This window comes from Caretta caretta, chromosome 3, assembly GCF_965140235.1.
Source record: "Caretta caretta isolate rCarCar2 chromosome 3, rCarCar1.hap1, whole genome shotgun sequence".
NCBI classification, from domain to species: Eukaryota; Metazoa; Chordata; order Testudines; family Cheloniidae; genus Caretta; species Caretta caretta.
Window position 1 is genome coordinate 112,209,117 of NC_134208.1, and position 22,861 is coordinate 112,231,977.

Consider the following 22,861-nt stretch of genomic DNA (forward strand, 5'->3'; position numbering starts at 1 on the left):
TATCTTTTTTGAGATGGGGTGACCAGAACTTCACACAGAATTCAAACTGTGGGTGTACCATGGATTTATATAGTGGCATTATGATAATTATCTGTCTTCTTAGATATCCCTTTCCTAATGGTTCGTAATATTGTTAGCTTTATTAACTGCTGCTGTACATTGAGAGGATATTTTCAGAGAACTATCCACAATGACTCCAAGATCTTTCTTGAGTGGTAACAGCTAATTTAGATCCCGTCATTTTTTATGTAAACTTGGGATTATGTTTTCCAATGTATATTACTTGAAATTCAATGTTGATAAATGCAATCTGCCATTTGGTGTCCCAGTCACCCAGTTTTGTGAGATCCCTTTGTAACTCTTCTCAGTCTGCTTTGGACTTAACTATCTTGAGAAATTTTGTATTGTCTGCAAATTTTGCCACCTCACTGTTTCCCCCTTTTTCCAGATCATTTATGAATATGTTGAACAGCACTGGTCCCAGTACATATTCCTGATGAACACCACTGTTCTTTCCATTCTGAAAACTGACCATTTATTGCTACCCTTTGTTTCCTGTCTTTTAAACAGTTACTGATCCATGAGAAGATGTCCCCTCTTATCTCATGACTGGTTATTTTACTTAAGACCCTTTAGGGAGGGACCTTGTCTAAGGCTTTCTGAAAGTCTAAGTGCATGCTATCCAGTAGATTACCCTTGTCCACATGTTTGTTGCCCCCTCAAAGAATTCTAATAGATTGGTAAGGCATGATTTCCCTTTAGAAAAGCCATGTTGACTCCCCCACAACAAATTGTGTTCATCTATGAGTCTGATAATTCCGTTCTTTACTATAGTTTCAATCAATTTGCCTGGCACTGAAGTTAGGCTCACTGGCCTGTAATTGGCAGGATCGCCTCTGGAGCCTTTTAAAAAAAATCAGCATCACATTATCTGTCCTCCAGTCATCTGGTACAGAAGCTAATTTAAATGATAGATTACATACCAGAGTTAGTAGTTCTGCAATTTCATATTTGAGTTCCTTCAGACCTCTTGGGTTAATACCATCTGGTCCTGGTGACTTATTACTGTTTAATTTATCATTTTTTCCAAAACTTCCTCTATTGACACTTCAATCTGGAACATTTCCTCAGATCTGTCATCTAAAAAGAATGGCTCAGGTGAGGGAATCTCCCTCACATCCTTTGTAGTGAAGACCGATGCAAAGAATTCATTTAACTTCTTCAAAATGGCCTTATCTTCCTTGAGTGCTCCTTTAGCATGTCGATCATCCAATGGTCCCTATGATTGTTGGCAGACTTCCTGCTTCTAATGTATTTACAAAACTTCTTGCTGACAATTTTTGAGTCTTTGGCTAGTTACTCTTCAAATTCTTTTTTGGCCTGCCTAATTATAATTATGCTAAACAGCCTTGAAGCAATGTACAGATTGAAAAGCTTTACTTGTCATTGGCATGACACTCATTTCCAAGTAAACTGCAAGAATGTTTTATAGATTTGATGTTTGGGAATACTTTAAAAAACTTTTCATATATCTGTACTTGCAAGGTAATCTTCCTTGTTGGCGGTTGTTGTCTTTGCTATCTTCCAAAGTGTCTATGGAAAACAGCTGAAATTTCACAAACAGCCAAAGGGTTTATGATTAAATTCAGAATGATAACCATGGCAACCCTCCTCTAGAGCCAATGAGGTATCTCTGCATAAATATTTGTTTGGGAATCCCCTTGACACTAAATTCAATTATATTAGTCCACTTTTCAGTAGCTTGCTGTGTGGCACCAGAGTCACCAATAGCTCCCCATTCAGTGAGGCAGACTGCTTCTCAGGTGTGACAACTTGGAAAGCTAGGGCGTGAGAAGTCCTTATGTCCATCCATGCTCCTAGTGTTTCTCTAATATCTTCATACCACAGCACAAAATTTCCCAAGCAGAGTAATGTGTGTCCAGGAAACCAATGAAAAAACAGGGTCCCTACTCTGCCACCCATCCCAGCTTCTAAATGGTAAGAAGTCCTCCAGAGCCAGGCCCTCTGAAAGATTATTTACTATGTTGTTTGTATTTATTTATATTACAATAGTGTTCAAAGTGTGCTAGATGAAGTACAGATATGTAGGAAGACAAGGAAGAATTTACAATCTAGAAAAAGAAAGACATCCCAAGATAGAGTCGGGGTCAAATGAAATGCAGGCACTTCATCTGTTCCATGTAAAATTTTGTAAGACATTTGGAGTCGACATGTGATACTTCTGGAGAGAGACTTCTTATAAGTTCATGTTCCATTATGCAGCACATGAAAAAAAATTGCCCATTATTCGAGGCAAGAATTTTTTAGGAGGGAGATCAAAACTTATGGTACGAAGGATCCCTTGGCCTTCACCTAACATCATTTACATATTTGTAGGAAAATAATGTGGACATATTCCTGCTGCCAAACAGTGCTTTTTTTTTTTCTGTATCCAATTGCTCCCCTGTTAGCTAAATGTGATTTTTTTTTTTCTTAAGACTGGGGTTTAATTTCAATAAAATGTTAACTTTACAGGTAGATGAATCATGCCTACTTTCAGTTGTTTCTTTACCACAGAGATAACATTAGTAGTTGAAGAGAATAAGAGATACTCTTAGAATAATTTACTATTCATTGTAAATAATGAAGAGTTCAGCATTCTAGTCACATATCTTTATTGAAAAGATAATCATATGTCCTCGTCTATGTAATGATCATGAGGTTCATTAAATAACAAACCAGTGAATGAGAAAGGAATAAAACTTTAATAAAACAAACTGGAGAGTTACTGTGGTGTACTGCTGCACACAGCCATGTGATGTTCCCAATCTGCGCCTCCAGGGCACATCTCCAAATTCCTATGTTCATAATACTGTCCGTTAAGAGGGAGCATCTCTAAACGATAATCTTCTACAAACATAACTCTACAGTATGAGCATTCAAAACTCAGTGAGCTGTTGAGGGTTTATGGTTTTATAGAAGAAAAGAAGTCTTTGTGCACCATATGCTCAGGAAAATGTTACATTAAAACCTTAAAGGAGTGTAGTTCCTTATTCTATAGCTCAACTTAGTTTCACTTTGATAGTGAGTGTGCAGTTCTAGAAGGAAATTACAACAGTGTAGTTTGGCATTAGTACTGAGACTTCTTTTGAGAGTCTTGTGAATAATGTGACATGTATAAGTTTGTGAACTAATTTATGGCTTCTTTTGCCGTAGTTAGGCAGCCTGTGTTCAGTGTCTAACAGTTTACTGAAATACTTTGGGATGCTCACTGTGGATGCATATTAATGTCATCAGCTGATTAATATATTGCCTTTGGCTTCACAGACTCACAAGTACACTATACAAGCACTGGTGTTGTATAACAGTTGGCCACTTACCGAGAGTCAGTTGGCATTTGTTCAGGCACTGAAAGAAATGGAGAAAAATGAAATCAAAGGTATGTCACTTTAAACACACCTGCTAGAGTGTGCAGTATGGTTCGTTTTTTAAAGATGTTGTATTGGTATATCACTTATTTCTGTTCAGTAAATACATAAGATATTTCCATAACTTGTATTATTATCTTTTGGTAATAACATTACACTTTTGTCAATTTGTCAAACTGCGGCCAGTGGGAGCCGCGATCGGCCGAACCTGCGGATGCGGTAGGTAAACAAACCAGTCCAGCCCACCAGGGGCTTTTCCTGAACAAACAGTGCACCGGCTTTGAGAACCACTGCTATAGATTCATCCCCAGAATGCCTAACTGCAGACGCCATGCCAGAATGCATAATTCAGACTATTTGTGAATAAAACAAATGAATTAATCCAAAAGGGTAAAGTTAAATTTCTTCAGTCTTTAAAAATTCATCACTCACTGTGACCTTACTACCAAGCAAGAAACTGAAAATGGTTCTTGCAATTTGTTTCTTCAGAATGACAGGTTTCAGAGGAACAGCCGTGTTAGTCTGTATTCGCAAAAAGAAAAGGAGTACTTGTGGCACCTTAGAGACTAACCAATTTATTTGAGCATGAGCTTTCGTGAGCTACAGCTCACATAGTTTCCACGGTATACATCTGATGAAGTGAGCTGTAGCTCACGAAAGCTCATGCTCAAATAAATTGGTTAGTCTCTAAGGTGCCACAAGTACTCCTTTTCTTTTTTCTTCAGAATGACTGCTTTTGTTTAGTTAGTTTTTTGGTGACATCTTATAGCAATAAAGCTTAGAAGCCATGGTGATATGTGTACTATTTCTTTAACTCTATAACAGCAAGCCAGGCAGGGCGAGGACTGGGAAGGGTCCTGGGGGAAGCTCTATAGCGCAGCAGAGAGAGACAAAGTAGCTTTAGAGATAATACTATTCCCCATATTCTAATAAAGTTTCTTGTTCAATATTAGAACAAAGTGACTCTTTCTATCATTGTCACAGGTCAGAAGTAATTAGTACTCTCAATAAATGGCTTTGAAGTCAAGTAAATTTCTTATCTTTGCTTCCTCTTTTACCTGACCTGAAAGCCTTATGTATACTTCATGTATATGCATATTCTTTGAGTGATTGCACGTGTGCATTCCACTCTAGGTGTGTGCATGCCCCAAGCATAGTCGCTGGAAATTTTTCCGTCAGTGGTACCGTCAGGGTTGCTTGAATGCCCTCTCCTACTGCATGCCTATAGCGCCAGTATAAAGCACCCTGTGCTCTCTCAGTTCTTTTATATCTCCCCTGATGGTTGCTGGAACTGCTATCCTTGCTTTGGCTGGCTCTCTCAGATGTCTTCTCTTTTATATATTTGTACATAGTTAGCTAGTTGTAAATAGTTTTTGTCAATTTTAGTGTAAGTTGGTAACTTACTGAGTTAGCTATGTTTTTGTCTGTTACCTGGTGCCAAGGCATTCCTTGGTCATTGGGCTTCAAGCCCTGCGCCTCCTGCAACAAGGCTATGCCCCTGAGTGACCTGCTTTCAAGCTGCTGCAAGTGCCTGGGTCCTGGGAGAAGCTCACATGGAGGACCGCTGCCAGATCTGCACAGACTTTAAGTCCTGCGTGAGGAAGGACCAGGCTAAATTTTTGCTCATGGAGGCAGCACTGAGACCTCCATCTGAGCCAGGCCAGTCTGACTGGGCATAGAGTGGGGCCCAGCATTAGTAAGGAGCCTACTGGAGTCCCGGCACCATTCACCATCTCTAGTGCCCAAGAAAAGGCACAAAAAACTGTTGGCTGTCAATCCCCGCACCGAAGACAGCCAGGCATGGAGATCACAGTAGAGCGTGACCTAAGTCAGGGTACTCCTCTGTCTCAGTACCACAGAAGTCGGCACCATTAACTCTGTCACCTACACAGACACCGTGCAAGACTTGGCAGTGTCAGTGCTAGCAGTCAGGAAGGAACCTGTTGGTTCTGATCATTGTTCGGTACCAGGCCCTTCAGTACTGTCAAAGGGGAAACCCGCTATGCAGGTGTGATGGCTATGTCTGGCCATCCAGGGGGATCTAAGCAGGCCTTTTGATGGGACACTCGACAGCACCATACATGTCCCCACAACTCCAACATCGTTAACTCTCATGAAGACCCATTACTCTCCTCAAAAGTGTCCAAGATGGTGTCCCCTTCCTGCTTCTCCACTTGGGCATCAATGATACTGCCAAGAATGACCTTGAGTGGATCACTGCGGACTACGTGGCTCTGGGAAGAAGGATAAAGGAGTTTGAGGCGCAAGTGGTGTTCTCGTCCATCCTCCCCGTGGAAGGAAAAGGCCTGGGCAGAGACCGTCGAATCCTGGAAGTCAACGAATGGCTACGCAGGTGGTGTCGGAGAGAAGGCTTTGGATTCTTTGACCATGGGATGGTATTCCAAGAAGGAGGAGTGCTAGGCAGAGACGGGCTCCACCTAACGAAGAGAGGGAAGAGCATCTTCGGAAGCAGGCTGGCTAACCTAGTGAGGAGGGCTTTTAACTAGGTTCACCGGGGGAAGGAGACCAAAGCCCTGAGGTAAGTGGGGAAGTGGGATACCAGGAGGAAGCACAAGCAGGAGCGCGCGAGAGGTCAGGGGTCCTGCCTCATACTGAGAAAGAGGGACGATCAGCAAGTTGTCTCAAGTGCCTATACACAAATGCAAGAAGCCTGGGAGACAAGAAGGGAGAACTGGAAGTCCTGGCACAGTCAAGGAATTATGATGTGATTGGAATAACAGAGACTTGTTGGGATAACTCACATGACTGGAGTACTCTCATGGATGGATATAAACTGTTCAGGAAGGACAGGCAGGGCAGAAAAGGTGGGGGAGTTGCACTGTATGTAAGGGAGCAGCATGACTGCTCAGAGCTCAAGTATGAAACTGCAGAAAAACCTGAGTGTCTCTGGATTAAGTTTAGAAGTGTGAGCAACAAGGGTGATGTTGTGGAGGGAGTCTGCTATAGACCACCAGACCAGGGGGATGAGGTGGACGAGGCTTTCTTCTGGCAACTCACGGAAGTTACTAGATCTCAGGCCCTGGTTCTCATGGGAGACTTCAATCACCCTGATATCTGCTGGGAGAGCAGTACGGCGGTGCACAGACAATCCAGGAAGTTTTTGGAAAGGGTAGGGGACCATTTCCAGGTGCAAGTGCTGGAGGAACCAACTAGGGGCAGAGCTCTTCTTGACCTGCTGCTCACAAACCAGGAAGAATTAGTAGGGGAAGCTAAAGTGGATGGGAACCTGGGAGGCAGTGACCATGAGATGGTTGAGTTCAGGATCCTGACACAACGAAGAAAGGAGAGCAGCAGAATACGGACCCTGGACTTTAGAAAAGCAGACTTTGACTCCCTCAGGGAACTGATGGGCAGGATCCCCTGGGAGAATAACACAAGAGGGAAAGGAGTCCAGGAGAGCTGGCTGTATTTTAAAGAATCCTTATTGAGGTTACAGGAACAAGCCATCCCGATGTGTAGAAAGAATAGTAAATATGGCAGGCGACCAGCTTAGCTTAACAGTGAAATCCTTGCTGATCTTAAACACAAAAAAGAAGCGTACAAGAAGTGGAAGATTGGACAAATGACCAGGGAAGAGTATAAAAATATTGCTCGGGGATGCAGGAGTGTAATCAGGAAGGCCAAATCCCACCTGGAGTTGCAGCTAGCAAGAGATGTTAAGAGTAACAAGAAGGGTTTCTTCAGGTATGTTAGCAACAAGAAGAAAGTCAAGGAAAGTGTGGGCCCTTACTGAATGAGGCAGGCAACCTAGTGACGGAGGACATGGAAAAAGCTAATGTACTCAATCCTTTTTTTGCCTCTGTCTTCACGAACAAGGTCAGCTCCCAGACTACTGCACTGGGCAGCACAGCATGGGGAGGAGGTAACCAGCCCTCTGTGGAGAAAGAAGTGGTTCGGGACTATTTAGAAAAGCTGGACGAGCACAAGCGATTGCAGAGACATTGGCCATTATCTTTGAAAACTCATGGCGATCCGGGGAAGTCCTGGACGACTGGAAAAAGGCTAATGTAGTGCCCATCTTTAAAAAAGGGAAGAAGGAGGATCCTGGGAACTACAGGCCAGTCAGCCTCACCTCAGTCGCTGGAAAAACCATAGATCAGGTCCTCAAGGAATCAATTCTGAAGCACTTAGAGGAAAGGAAAGGAATCAGGAACAGTCAGCATGGATTCACCAAGTCCAAGTCATGCCTGACTAATCTAATTGCCTTCTATGACGAGATAACTGTCTATGTGGATGAGGGGAAAGCAGTGGACGTGTTGTTCCTTGACTTTAGCAAAGCTTTTGATACGGTCTCTCACAGTATTCTTGCCAGCAAGTTAAAGAAGTATGGGCTGGATGAATGGAGTAGAAGGTGGATAGAAAGTTGGCTAGATTGTCGGGCTCAACAGGTAGTGATCAATGGCTCCAGGTCTAGTTGGCAGCGGGTATCAAGTGGAGTGCCCCACGGGTCGGTCCTGGGGCCGGTTTTGTTCAAAATCTTCATAAATGATCTGGAGGATGGTGTGGATTGCACCCTCAGCAAGTTTGCAGATGACACCAAACTGGGAGGAGAGGTAGATACGCTGGAGGGTAGGGATAGGATACAGAGGGCCCTAGACAAATTAGAGGATTGGGCCAAAAGAAATCTGATGAGGTTCAACAAAGACAAGTGCAGAGTCCTGCACTTAGGACGGAAGAATCCCATGCACCGCTACAGACTAGGGACCGAATGGCTCGGCAGCAGTTCTGCAGAAAAGGACCTAGGGGTTACAGTGGATGAGAAGCTGGATATGAGTCAACAATGTGCCCTTGTTGCCAAGAAGGCCAATGGCATTTTGGGCTGTATAAGTAGGGGCATTGCCAGCAGATCGAGGGACATGATCATTCCCCTCTATTTGATATTGGTGAGGCTTCATCTGGAGTACTGTGTCCACTTTTGGGCCCCACACTACAAGAAGGGTGTGGAAAAATTGGAAAGAGTCCAGCGGAGGGCAACAAAAATGATTAGGGGACTGGAACACATGACTTATGAGGAGAGGCTGAGGGAACTGGGATTGTTCAGTCTGCAGAAGATCAGAATGAGGGGGGATCTGATAGCTGCTTTCAACTACCTGAAAGGGGGTTCCAAAGAGGATGAATCTAGACTGTTCTCAGTGGTAGCTGATGACAGAACAAGGAGTAATGGTCTCAAGTTACAGTGGGGGAGGTTTAGGTTGGATAGTAGGAAAAACTTTTTCACTAGGAGGGTGGTGAAACACTGGAATGCGTTACCTAGGGAGGTGGTGGAATCTCCTTCCTTAGATATTTTTAAAGTCAGGCTTGACAAAGCCCTAGCTGGGATGATTTAGTTGGGGATTGGTCCTGCTTTGAGCAGGGGGTTGGACTAGATGACCTCCTGAGGTCCCTTCCAACCCTAATATTCTATGATTCTATGTGACAGAATTTTAAAGTATAACTAAGAGTAGGTGACCATATGTCCCGATTTTATTGGGACAGTCCCACTTTTTGGGTCTTTTTCTTATATAGGCTCCTATTACCCCCCCCCCCAAACCCCCGGTCCCTATTTTTCACACTTGCTGCCTGGTCACCCTAACTAAGAGTAATGGATTAGATTCTTAGTCCTTCTAGTTTTTCTGCACTTAGGAGGCAGCACAAAGCAGCTGGATAGCTGCCCTCCAGGAGGATTCTCCAAAACAGAGGGGGAACCGTGTACTTCTCTGCATAAGGGACATGTCAAGTTTGAGGAGGATAGGCCAGTGCACATGACATTCTTCCTGACCCTCACCAGTGCAGTGGCCATATGGACCAGTGACAGCTGACATAACTGAGAGCAGCCATTAGAACATTTTAAATTATAGTTTAGCGGTCATTTCAGCCCTTTACTGTCTATACACAAGGATCCGTTCATCCGCTGCTGAAATGCTGCCACATCTGGAGTGAAACGTGGTTGCTGTTTAGCAGCCCATGGCACCACTATGTAATAATTAAGACAGGAAGTGAAGGAGTGCCTGAATGCATGGATTGGTGCAGTTGGCTGTCAGTCATAGTCATTTGATAGCTTTCTGAACCAAGATATGCAATTCAAATCGCTTAGCACAGCAAGTGTCTCCTCTTGACATCTCCTCCTTTCTTGGTTTCAAAAACATCTCTATTTCTCAAACTACAGTACTAGTCCTTGTCAATAAATCAGTATTTTGCTGGTAGAACCCAGTTGGAGCCTCAGCAACCCCCCCTCCCCACCACACATATTATTTCAGGAGTATTTAATGAAAGCCCACTCTGCCACTAGTCAACGTCCACTCTACCTGGCCCTTATATGGATATGCATTAGGGAGATGAGGGAATATGGAGGCTTACACCTCACAGTCTGCAAAAGGGCCAGGCAGAATTGCAGTCCTTGCACTCAAAGAGGGTGCAGGAACTACTCAGACACTAGTTTCCTGGAGGAGCATGGAAGCGTTGAAGAGTGAAAAGGAGAGGAAGCTGGGCAATGACTGTGTCAGTCTCCTCTAAACACCCTATACAGTTGGGCATGCAAGGGGGAGCAGGCTGAACTGCCTGATGGGGTTCAGTAGTATAACTGGGGGCTCAGGATGCAATTTGCCTCTCAGCGCTCCCCCTAGGACAGTACAGTTCCTCATCACCCCTTATTCCAGGCTGTGCCTAACACGCACAATCAAGTCCACAGTGACCAAGCATAATTTAGTAATATACTTTTAAAAATTTCAGTTCTTCCATACACAATTACTTACTGTGGTAGAATCAGTCTGTAAAAGCCCCTGGATATGTTTCAGAAAGAGTATTAATTGTTTACTATTGAAAAGTGGTGAATCAATGACTTCATACTTTTGGTTACATTGACTAGCAAACTAAGAGGCTAGCTAGCTATTAGCTATGTCGGATAGATGGATGGATGAATGCAGTGTATTTCTAAGAAAGCCCTAATGAAAATCAGTTATTTTGCCTTTTTTGGTAGCTTGCTGGCAGGAGCTTCTAAATAAATAAAGGCAGATTGGTACTTGTAAGTTGCATTATCTGTCTGTGTATGCATTTCCACTGCATCTCTCTGCATAATACAGTGACTAGGTGGTAATAAAATTAAGAAAGAGGCTCTGAGGTCAAACTCTGTGCCTCTTAGCTTGGTGCATTCAGTGTAAAATCAAATATTAGCCACATTTGTTCCAGGATCTGTACTGGTTTCTGCTGATGCAGAAGATGCTATTCTCTGGCAGTGGAGGAGCATTAGGGGTTCACAAACTCACCTTTTGCTATGCACCCACGAGTACCCAGCACAGACCCCAAAACAGACATCACTGGCCATGGATGGGAGGTCAGGAGATGAGGTAACTCAGCACATTGCTAGTGCAGCCTCTGCAGGACTTGTATGGAGCCACCAACAATGATCAAAGCTGCCTACCGCTAGCAGAGACAGCAACCCAGGACACACGTTGATGCTGCTGCCGCCAGCCCTCCTTTCAGCAAATCTTCCTTGAGGCGCAGTGGACCTGAACAATGCAGCGAGGTGTAGTTTCCATCTGCTTGTGCTAGCCAGGGTGATTCTGACTCACTGTACTTAGAAGCTGAATCAAGCTTAGATTTAACATTTCATATTATTGGGCCACGCAAACCCTGTCACAATTTGCAATTAATGTCACTTTCTATCACTTTCAACCAAACCACATCTAGAACTAAAAATTTAAATTTAGAAAGATGGTTTAAAATATAAATAACATTTATTTGGTTGGTTAAATGTATGCATAGAGGAGTGAAGTTCATGGAGATCTCAGTCAGTGGGACTGGGTCAGACCATCTGTTAATAATAGTGACATCGGTAAATAAAGTACAAGGGTCAAGATGTTACTAAAGAGTGGTTCCAGAATACCAAAAGTGACACACAGAAATTAATAATGGGGCTCAGCAGTCTTAACTTAATGGCTATAGAAAATTAATTTAGGCTTTCTGTTTACACTTTGAAATCCAACTGGGAATGAATCTGTTAAAGGAGACACCCCAAGGAAATATTTCTTGCAAGTGCATCTCATGTGTCTATATCTGGTTTTCATGTGTGTGAATGGAAGAATTTTTGAAATATTAAAAAGGAAAGGAGTACTTGTGGCACCTTAGAGGCTAACAAATTTATTTGAGCATAAGCTTTCGTGAGCTACAGCTCACTTCATCGGATGCATGAACTTCATTGGATGCGGAAACAAAAAAACTATATATATAATTAATTATCTATTTCCCACACTAGACCTTTTGTATGTTACTTCTCTGATTAGATTGTAAGTTCTTTAGGCAGGGACGGTGTTTTTGTATATGTTTGTACAGCACTTACCAAATCAGAGCACTGATCCTAATTTGGTCTCTAAGCACTACTGCAATGTAAATACTGAAAAATAAGAATTTATAGGTAAGAAAGATTTTATCCATTTGTTTGTAGGACAAGAATGGCTTTAGAATGTCTGCTACTCTAAATGAAGCTAAATCATAGAATCAAGTTAATTAGACAATGAAAGACATTTTAGGCCACCTATTCTATCCCCACTTCAGTGCAGAATTATTTTCTATTGTTTATTTTCTAACATTTTGTCCAGTCTAGTTTTAAATGTCCCATTTCCCTTTGGAGATTATTCTCCAGCATAGATCTCTACCACCCTAAAGTTTCTTCTTTCTTTGTAGTGTTAACACATTTCATATATTTATAGACTGCTATCAAGATTCCCCCTTAATCATCTCTTAGCCAAGCTAAACATATATGCCTTTTAAAATATTTCTTTATAAATCAATCCCATTAGCCTCAAAATTATTTTTGTTTCTTTAATCTGATTTTTTTCCACATTATCCACATCTTTGTGCTCTGAAAAGGTTTATCATCCACAGTCACACCACTGCCCTGAAGTAAAGATTATCATTTCCATGCTTCATGTAATGCCTCTGCATATGCAACTCAGAACTGCAATGGTGTGTTTTGCTGCCATTTCCCCATGCAAACCCCCATCTATTTCGCTGTCCACTCTGACACCTAAGCCTCTTTAAGCATTACTTCTTTCCAATTTCTACTTCCTATTGGATAGCTCTGTTTCAGGTTATTTTCCCCCATATGTATGTATGTATGGGAATTCTAGGGTGCAATCCAGACCAGTGAGGGGCTGTGTCACCCCTGCCCTGCAACCTTGGATGCCTGACAGTGCTTTGCTGTTGTAGCTTCCAACTTGGGTTGCTCACAAACAACCTGCTAGCATGCAGGTCACACCATGAGTGTTTGTGCATAGCTACAGCCCTGGTCCAGCAGTTCTGACACCACCAGCCTATCAGCAAACACCAGACACGCTCTGGCTTTCACAGGCCTTGGCTTTCACATGAGGGGTGACCCCCGACACACTCCCAGTCCTGGATTTCCCACCAAAATCTGTGTTCTGCACTGTCCAGCCCTCCCCTGGACAGTCCAGATGTATTAGATCCACTGCCCCTCTAAGAGGTCAATATACAACAATTTGCCACTTTAAATGGAATTAGCCATACAGTTCACAGCACTGCATTAGTTTTGTTCAAAGAATAAAACAAGTTTATTTAACTACAAAGAGGGAGATTTTAAGTGAGCACAACAAGTAATGAGGCATTAAAGTCAGAAATGGTTACAAGAAAAATAAAGATAGAATACTTTCTAAATGTAACAAATTAGACTTGGTTCAAGATGAAGTCCTTTACCACATGTTTCCAGTAACATTAGGGACCAAATTCTCAGGCCAGGATCTGCTCTCAAAGTCCAATAGCTATTTCTTTTGTCTTTTTAGGTGAAAAGAGAGAAATGGATAGGACGAGAGAACTTGGGGTGTTTTTGCCCCTTACTTTTATAGTTCAGTCACCCTTTGAAGTCTATTTTCCTGAGAGTGACCCCTAGATAAAGTTCTTTCCAGCCCAGAGCAAGGAGATATGGCAGCATGTGGGGAGAGGAGTTATGCTGCTTTACTAAGATGCAGATCATCTTTGCCTTCTTTCTTCCCCCTGTCACTGCCTGAGGACTCTGTTTACAGCTTATATGCAAACACACATCCCTTTAAGACAGGTCTGCCTGACCCGTTCTACCGAACTGGGGCTATCTGAGTTTGTGAGGGCATTCCATTCATAATGGGCAAATGGAAGAAAACACAAAGCTGTTAGTGGGCAGAGCTTCCAGAGTGTGGGAGAGGATCTACTGAAAGAGATGCTGAAGGAATAGTCAGAGAAGCAGCAAGAGAATCAGGGGAGGACAGTAACAAACCTAAGGAAAGACTATATTAATAAGGAGGGAGTAACTGACAGTGACAAAGGCATTAGAAAGGTCAAGGAGGATGAAGAAGGAAAACTAGGCTCTGAGATGTAGTCAAGAAAGGGTAAAAAATGAGCTTGGTGGAGACAGAAGATAAGCATTTGAACAAAGATAAAAGGGAAAGGGACAGTAGTTGAAAAGGGAGCTATTCCCATGTTTCTAATCTCTCTGGCTCCCTTTGGCAATTTGGTGTTGTCTGTGAATTTCATTAACATGCTGTTGATCCCCTCTTCCAGATCATCAGTGAAGTTGTCAAATAAAATCAGACAATATCAATCCCTGCAGTTTCCCACAAGGCTCTTCCCCCCACTGAATAAATTGTCATATGTCATGAGTGCTGAATTTCCACCAGTCAGTTTTCAATCCATGTGACAGAGAGAGGTTTTGTGAGATGCTTTACTGAAATATAAACATAATATATCTACCGCATTCTGATCATCCACCAATTTGTTTGATATATACACACAATCAAATTTGTTTAGCAAGATTTGATCTTTATATATTCATGCTGTTTATCGCCCATTGCTATATTATCTTCTAGATGTTTCTTTTATTATTGGTTTCACTACAGTATTATATTGGGGACTGACGTTGGATTTATCAGATGGTAATTAATAGCATCCCTCTTTTTGAAGATTATTATAACATTCACTTTTTTCAGTCTTCTTGTATCCTTCCTGATTCTCCAGGACTATTCCAAAATAATTTTTAGTGGTTCAATACAGTTTTTAAGCAATTGTGTTAGTATTTGAGGACGTAAATCATTTAGACTAGCTGATTTGTATATATTCAGATTTTCTAACTTTTCCCTTAGCCATTCTTTATCAATAATTAATTACATTTTTAACATGGACTGGTTTATTCCCTAGTTGATTGAATTTATTTTCTTTATTTCTCTTTTAAAGACATATTTTTAAAAGGAGATTTAAGATCCATCACTAAATATTAAAAAAACAATTTTTCTATATAGGGCCTGATCTCGCACCATTGAAGTTAATGGGAGTGGTGTCATTGACTTCACTGAGAGCAGGAGTGAGCCCAGGAGGAAGAAATAAGGGAGACTTTAGGAGGGATTTTTATTAACAAAGGGCCTGCTGTCACACTTCTATTAACAAAGGGCTTCCTCACAAAGTAGTGCTTGCCACATTGGGCTCAATACAAACATTTTAGTCTGCTGAGTGATACAGAGTATCCTTCTATGGGAATTCATTTTAAGGGCTAAAAGAGATTACTCTGTCCCCTAATACTATCTGTCTTCCAAGATAACCCAGTTGCATTGCACTTAAAACTCACAGGACATATCTGAAAATAAGGTATTATTTTAAAGTACTGCAAAATTAAATCAATACTAATATTTAGTATATGAACCAATGTTACTACTAATAGTAATATATTATCTGGACAGTTTTGTATAGATGGTATGAAAATACTTAAAATACAGTAAGCCTATTTAGAACAAAATGACACTGAATATTCTAAACCTCCTTCTGAATGTGAACCCATTATTAAAGCAGTTTGGAAACTTGGCTCTACCATCCTGGACTCCCGTGTGGTGTAACAAATTATGTCAATTTTCAGAGAGATGGATAGTGCCAGGAGGAGTCATAACAAAAAATGTAAAGTGAACATTGATTTTCAAACACAATTCATAGATACAACAATATTGATGTATAACAAAAAAGGACTCTCTCACCATGGGAATTTTAAGAAAGCTGCATTGAGCAAGATGGAAAATTCCTGTAACAAACCTTCATGGTTTCTGTTGGGTACTTTTTAATATAAGACAACAGTGCCATCTGCAGTAGATTTTTATACTGGAATTAACTTGTCAGGACAAGAACATGTTGTTCTTTGTTCTTCTTTTAAATTAACATTTGCATTTGTCTGCGGTTTTTATTTTTTTTAAATAATTCACCTTTTAGATGAAGACCAGTAGTTCTCATGTGGTCTATAAATTATTGTTTCATGAATGTTTAGGTGAAAGTCCATTCTTTGCACACAGTTGTCATTTGTGTTTTGTAAAGTGCTACATATATCCCTAGTACTACTGTAGATAAATAGTTAATAATAATATCCAAGAGATGCCCCTGAGCTACCAAACGTTAATCTGCATTACAACTCCCTCAACATTCAGAGGTGTTTGGATTCAGGGTTCAGCCCAAGATCTATTTAAGATAGGTGGATGCTAGTACCAGATTTTGAATCTGAATCCAGGTTGCAGGTGAAAACCAACATCTTGCCCAAAATTTTAAATTCCATTGATTAATTTTTGCTGTTTTTTCTTTTCTTTCTTAAAATTCCTTAGAGCTGATGTTTGGCAGTATTTTTTTTTTTTTTTTTTTTTGTGATGAGGACTGGGGGAAAATAGAAAATACTATCTCAGCCATAATAATAGGTTGGTTCTTATACATGCTATATTGGGAAATGTCTGTATTGTACCGGAGATATTGCTATATAGTACGTAAACAAAACTACATTAAAAGAAGGTTATTTAGATTGCAAAGTCAAGTAGTTGAAAGTTAGCAAATACCAAATTTTTGATTGTCTGTGCAACCTTTAATTCTGCTCCCAATGTGTCCATCTTGTGCACTGAATGAGGCTGAGATCCTGTGGAAAAAACAGTTGGTGATCATGTAATTATAGACTGGATTATAATGCATAGCATGAGGACGGCAATTTTTGAAAGTCAGCCCTTTGAAATCAAAAACCCTAGTTGCAGATTTATTTTTGTTAATTCTTCCATTCAGTTTGAACTGAATTAGCTCATGATCACTTGAACCAAGATTGTCCCCTACAACCATTTCTTCTATGAGGTCCTCACTACTCACCAAAACCAAATCTAAAATGGCATTCCCTCTAGTCGGTTCAGCAGCTACTTCATGAAGGAATCCATCAGCTATCGCATCTAGGAAAATCTGAGCCCTATTATTATTACTAGCACTCGTCCTCCAGTCTATATCTGGGAAGTTAAAGTCTCCTATGATCATGCAGTTTTCATTAGTATTTACTTCTTTAAAAACATTAAAGAGGGCTCTATCCATATCCAAATTAGATCCCGGCGGTCTATAGCACACCCCAAGCACTATCCCAGGGGAGGCTCTAGTAGTTTTCTTCCCCAGTGTAATTTTTACCCAGACGGACTCTGTCTTATCCATTCCATCACTTCTTATTTCTTTACATTCTACCTCATCATTGATATACAATGCTACTCCACCACCTTTACCTTTATTTCTCTTTCCTAAACAGCACATACCCTTCAATACCTGTAGTCCAGTCATGACTACTATTCTACCATGTTTCTGTTATCCCTATAATTTCTGGTTTCACTTCCTGCACCAGTAGCTCTAGTTCCTCCGTTTTGTTACCTAGGCTCTTCGCATTGGTGTAAAAACATCTTAATTTTTGCTGTTTGGCCTCGCTCACATTCTGCACCCTATTAGGCACGGTCATTCTACAGCCAGTATAACCTATTAGACTGGAATCCACACTGCCCTTCCTCCTTATATACATTCTCCTGCCCACGGCTGTATCCTTTCTTACTTCGTTTTCTTCCCTCTCAATGCTAAAATTCGGCGGGTAGATTACCTGGACATCTCCCAACCATCTCCCCCAAATTCCTAGTTTAAAGCTCTCTTAATCAGTTGTTACAGCCTCTATCCTAGAAGTCTATTTCCTTCCCTACTCAGATGAAGTCCATCCCAAGAGAACTGTCCTCTGTCCATGAATGCCTCCCAGTGGCCATACATCCCAAAGCCCTCCTTATAGCACCACTGCCTAAGCCATCTGTTGATAGTCATAATCTTGTCACACCTTTGTTGCCCTTCTCTAGGAACAGGCAGAATCCCACTAAAGATCACCTGAACCTCAATTTCCTTAAGTGTCTTTCCCAGCCTAGCATAGTCTCCCTTAATACTTTCCAGCGAGAATCTAGCCGTATCATTTGTTCCCACATGAAGGATAATTAGGGGATTCTTTCCTGCTCCCTTTAGGATCCTTTTCAACCTCAGATCTACATCCCGTATCTTAGCACCTGGAAGACAGCACACCCTCCTACTCTCTGGATCAGCTCTGGTTACAGGCCTGTCTATTCTTCTCAGTAAAGAGTCCCTGATCACATAGTCCTGCCTTCTCCTGGTGACGGTGCTATTCTCCAGTCTATCCCCTGTTCCCTCTAGCTGCAAGTTCTTTCCATTCCTATTCTCCCTTGTAATCCTCTTCAACCCATCCTGTATCCTCCTGGGGCTCATATTTGGTGTAGTCTCCATTGACTCTTCCCCTTTTCCTATAGGACTAGCCACTCTTCTCTTCTTCCTTGCTTCAGTGACTACCACCTTCAGTGACAGCCACCTTCAGTGACTACCTGCTGAGCCCCTTCTTCATTTTCCAACTCTGCAAACCTGTTCTTGAGCTCTATTTCTCCTTCACTAGCCCGTCTTTTCCTCTGTCTGGTTCTTTTAGTCACATGCTTCCACTGACCACTTTCCTCACCCAGTCTCCCCTCAGAATTCCTCAGTCCTGCTTCCATATGCAAGTCTGAGCTTTTCCCTTCAGATACCTCATGTCTTTGCTCCATAATCTGCTCGAACCCCTTTCTAAACTCAACCAGACTTTCCACCTGCATCTCCAAACCTCGGATCTTTTCCTCTATCAGATGGCATTTCATGCAGACAAAACTCTTACCATGTACCTCCTCCAGGATCATGTACATACCACAGCTTCCACATCCAGTCATCTTCATTGTGTCTTCCACTACATGAGTCACTCCCACTGCTGCCTCTGTATCTGTCATAGCCTTCCCACCTAAATCCTGTTAATCTGGGAAACACAAACCACACCAAAACCCCACCACCCACAGCAAAAACAAACCCCAAACAAGTACCACAATACAAACTCCCACTGAAACTCCCCTGTTTACAGCTCTGTTTGCTAGCTCCTGTGCCATACAGCTGTGTGTTTGTCTCTGTCTGAGGGATTGGAGCAAATGTGGTTGTATCTTAGATTGACAGAGCCAGAAGGGTACCCGAAGTTTCTTTGACACCATAGCTGACCAGATTCTCTGGCCAGGACCCTTCGCAGAGCTCAAAGTGCTCAGTTCCTTTGCCTCCTCATGGATTCCTTGCCCAAATGGATTTTTCTCTCTCCTTATCATTCCAAAGTTCTGCTTCAAGAGGAAGGAAGTCTTCCCATGCAGTCTCCATCCCCCATCAAGATTAAGTGGTCAGCTTTCTCCACTTGCTGTCCTGATGGCTTTGTTTAGGTTGCATGTTACTGTGCTTTGCTTAGTCTTTGGTCACACCTTCCTTAGTTTACATCAGAGACATAGTCCATCAGGTGAAACCACATTCCTTTGTCTGAAACAGGTGGCTTAGGCACTGCTTACCAAATATATTTTAAGAACATACTTCCAGCACATATTGATAAAGTCCTTTCTGGATTTACTGTACATACATCACACAAGAATATTAATGATAAGTGAGTTATTAGTTTTCCAATTATAGATTACTTGCCATCTTTTGGGTATTTATCATGACAACAGTATGTCAACTGGCATTGGGGTGCTCTTAGGGTCACAGATTTGTGTGTGTGTGTGTGTGTGTGTGTTTAAGATAAAGGTAAAAAAATTGTATATGCAGCTGTAGCAGCCTCCACCCCTTATCATGCATCATCAGCATGGTCTCCTGAACCTGCAACACTGCAGCATAGTCTGCTACTATTTGAGCTGCCAGACTAACATAAACTGACTGTAGGAGAAGGCAGTTTTCCCAGAGTGGGAGGGAAGTGGATTGCTGGGTCCAGGCGCTGGGCTGAAGTCTGGTTAGGGGGAAGCCCTGCCTGGCCTGTCTCTCTCTCTCTCTCTTTCCTCTGCCCTTGGAGTTGGGGATCCTCCTGACTTGTTTGTTGCCCCAGAGGAGGGATTGTCCACTGAGGCCATGAGGTGAGTCTGTGGGAGGGGAATGTGGGGAGCCTAGTCCATATATCTCTCCCAGCCTAGGAGGTGGGGAAATTTCCTGCCTGACATGGTGTTCTTTGGGATAAATAGGCCACTGGGGCCATGCACTGGGTTTAGAGGTTTACAGTGGGTAGAGAACCAAGCCCAGCTGTCTTCCCACTCCTCTCTGACAGCTGCTCTGTGGCAGTTCTCTGATGCCCCAGTCTGCTATGGTGGTAGCATGAGCTCAGCCTTGGAATGTTCATTGATTTTTGACAAGCTTCCAGAAATTTCCTGAGGAACACAAGTGAGAGAAAGGAAATGGCAATTTTAATACTTTCATTCTCAGCCAAATTTGAATAGGATTTCATGGGACAAAGAAAAGGCACTGCCATAGCCCAGAGGGGTTACACCTCCCAGATTTAACAGGCCTGCTGCAGACAACGGGCATGTGAAAGCTGTTCAAAGACAAGGTCACAAGAAACCTTTATATTCTGCCTAAAGATATGGGGGAGTCTCCATCATTGGAAATCTTTTAATCAGGACTGGATGTCTTTCCAAAAGAGATGCTCTAACTCAACCAGAGCTAATGGGCTTGTTGCAGGAATCACTTAGTGAAATTCTATGGCCTGTGAAACAGGAGGTCAGACTGGATGATCTAATGGACCTTTCTAGCCTTGGCATTTATGAAATGGAAATTGTTATGCAATGTAAATATCTTACTTTCTACCAGATTCCTCTATTCTCTTTTAATTAGTGGCTGTCAGTTATCCGTATCTGTTGCATCCAAGCTGCAGGGTTATAAAATGACCATGTTATGTCATTTAGTTTCCTATGATTGCCACAGGATCAGTGAGCTGGAGCCCACTTGTGTCCTTGTTGCTTTCCTCCATCGTGTCTCCCTCTTTTTTCCTATCCCATTAGGTTCCAGTTCAGCAAGGCACTTAAGCACCTGTTTAATTTTAACCATGTAAGTAGTAAGACTGGTGACTTGCTTAAAATTAGGCAGGTATTTAAGCACCTTACTGACTCAGGGTCTTAAGGGACCAGTTGTTGTACCCAGTGCAAGACCAGAACTACAACTCAGCCAGGTTCTGAGCCATTCCTGCAGCCTTTGGATCACTCTGGAGCACAACATAACAGAATCCCAGCCACACCCTGTTTAACCTTTACACCAAGAGTTTGGGGGGCAGGAATTGATGTAGACCTGCTTATGCCAGCCCTGTGCCACCCAGGGATTCCTTCTCACAGGGTGTTAGTTGGACCAGATTTACAGCTTCTTTCCACCCCTGGAACAATGTAAGCTGAGCCAAGAATCTGGCTCATAGTGTTCAGTGTTCATTTTTAGTAAGGTAGAGGTGCTTATTTAAAAACATGAGAAATTCATGTATTAGGTTCTACAAAGCATCCCCAGTAGCGATCTCTCGGCTGCCCATCACTGACGTCAACAAACTAAAATTCAGAACCCTTCAAGGTCTTTAAAGAAGTCAGCAAAAACTTGCAGCATCCCAAAATGCAGAAGACTGTATCAAGCATCATTTAGCTAATGGCACTGCCTGTCTCTAATGTATTCAGATAAATACAAACTTTGTATATATAAATATTTTATCTTTAAACGTTAATAATTCACAGAATAGTGCACATGCCCCAGCTTGATTTATTGTGGTAATATGCTATGGTAATAGGATATTAAATATACAGTCATTAATGTAATGATATTGTAACTTCAAGTTATATCATCAATATTTATTTCATACTAGCATTTCCTCTAGAGTTTTTATTATTTTCAATATTTACAGTGATTGCTTTAATTTTTGCTTTCATTTGTTAATATGTGCTTCCGCGATTTTGAGTCAATTTAAGCTTAGCACTTCAGTGCCATCATATATTATTTAAATCTAGTATGAGAAGACATTTTCTACATAATAAAAATAATATTTCAGACTGTATGCATTTCTCTGTTGTTTACTTATCTTTTTATAGTCCCATATAACCCAAAGAAGGAGACTGCTCCAGTCTTTCCACTGGCTTCAGTGGGCTTTGGATCTGACCCCATGGCAGGAGGAGCACAGTTATGGCACTGCATTTGGCACTAAGGGCTTGTTTACATGTGGGATAATGCGCACACTATAAAGGGTGTGATTTCCAAAGTGCACTAAAGTGTTGAGCATTACTTAGTCGGTGTAGACCCTGCTGGTGCACACTGAAGATTCCCTAGTACACTTTACAGCTTTGTTTGAAACAGTACTGTGTAAAGCACACTGGGGAACCTTTAGTGAGCACCAGCAGGGTCTACACTGACCAATTGATGAGCAACATGTTAGTGCTCTTTAGGAATCACACCCCTGTAGTGTGCATACGCTACTGTGTAGAAAATCCCTAAGAAAGGGGGCTTTGTAACAAAAAGATTTAAGAAATATTGATGGACAGGCTATAAAATAGTTACATTTTTCTTTACACTCTACCAGTCCCCATTTCCCAAATAGGATTAACTATCTACCTTTTGTAATCAAATCTACATGTTCAACATAATCTTTCTGTATATTTCAAGGCATATGAATTGGTGATAAGATTCAGATTTGAAACTCAAAATTTTTTAGTTCTCTGAGACAGTTTGAGATCTAGCTCATTGTTCAGTTCAACACATAAATTGTGTGTGCTATTTTGAGTTTCTGTATTTTTCCTTTTTAAAAACAAGAATGTTAAATGCAAAAACATCTGCTAATGCACACATAGCTAAGGGAAGATACCTCAGGAAGTTCAGTTCTGATTTTCTCAGCATCATTTACTCTGACACACTGCCACATACACAATATTATGGTGCATACAGTAATACAAAATATGTTGGGATTGTCATCAGAGCCATAACTTTGAATTTCCTGATTTTAGTGTATATGAAATTCTTTAAAATGTTTCTTAATCATTGCAATATTTTGCTTTCCCTCTCTCCTGTATTTCCCATTTCACTCTCCATGCTTGTGGGCAATAAGAGGTGTAGCTTTACCCCACCCCACTCACCGTTTACCCCACCCCACTTTACCCCACCCCACCGCTGCTGCATCAGGTGATATATGCTGCACCAAGTATTGGGCTCGCATAGGTGACATTCGTCTTGGAATGTGGTGGGGAACCAAGAGGGAGATTGTGGTTTTCTGAGTCATAGTTTGATTTCTGGGCTGCTCCTGGGTCAGTGAA

At 41.7% G+C, this 22,861-nt stretch overlaps 1 protein-coding gene across 3 annotated transcripts in view; it reads left to right on the forward strand.

The window, feature by feature from the left end:
* Nucleotides 1-22,861, forward strand: part of ADGB (androglobin) — a 226,004-nt gene that overhangs the window by 185,057 nt on the left and 18,086 nt on the right. For all 3 annotated transcript variants that reach the window (XM_048844305.2, XM_048844306.2, XM_048844307.2), the window contains one exon: nucleotides 3,328-3,439. In XM_048844305.2, coding sequence (XP_048700262.2) covers nucleotides 3,328-3,439 — 112 coding nt within the window. The remainder of the gene's footprint in view (nucleotides 1-3,327; nucleotides 3,440-22,861) is intronic.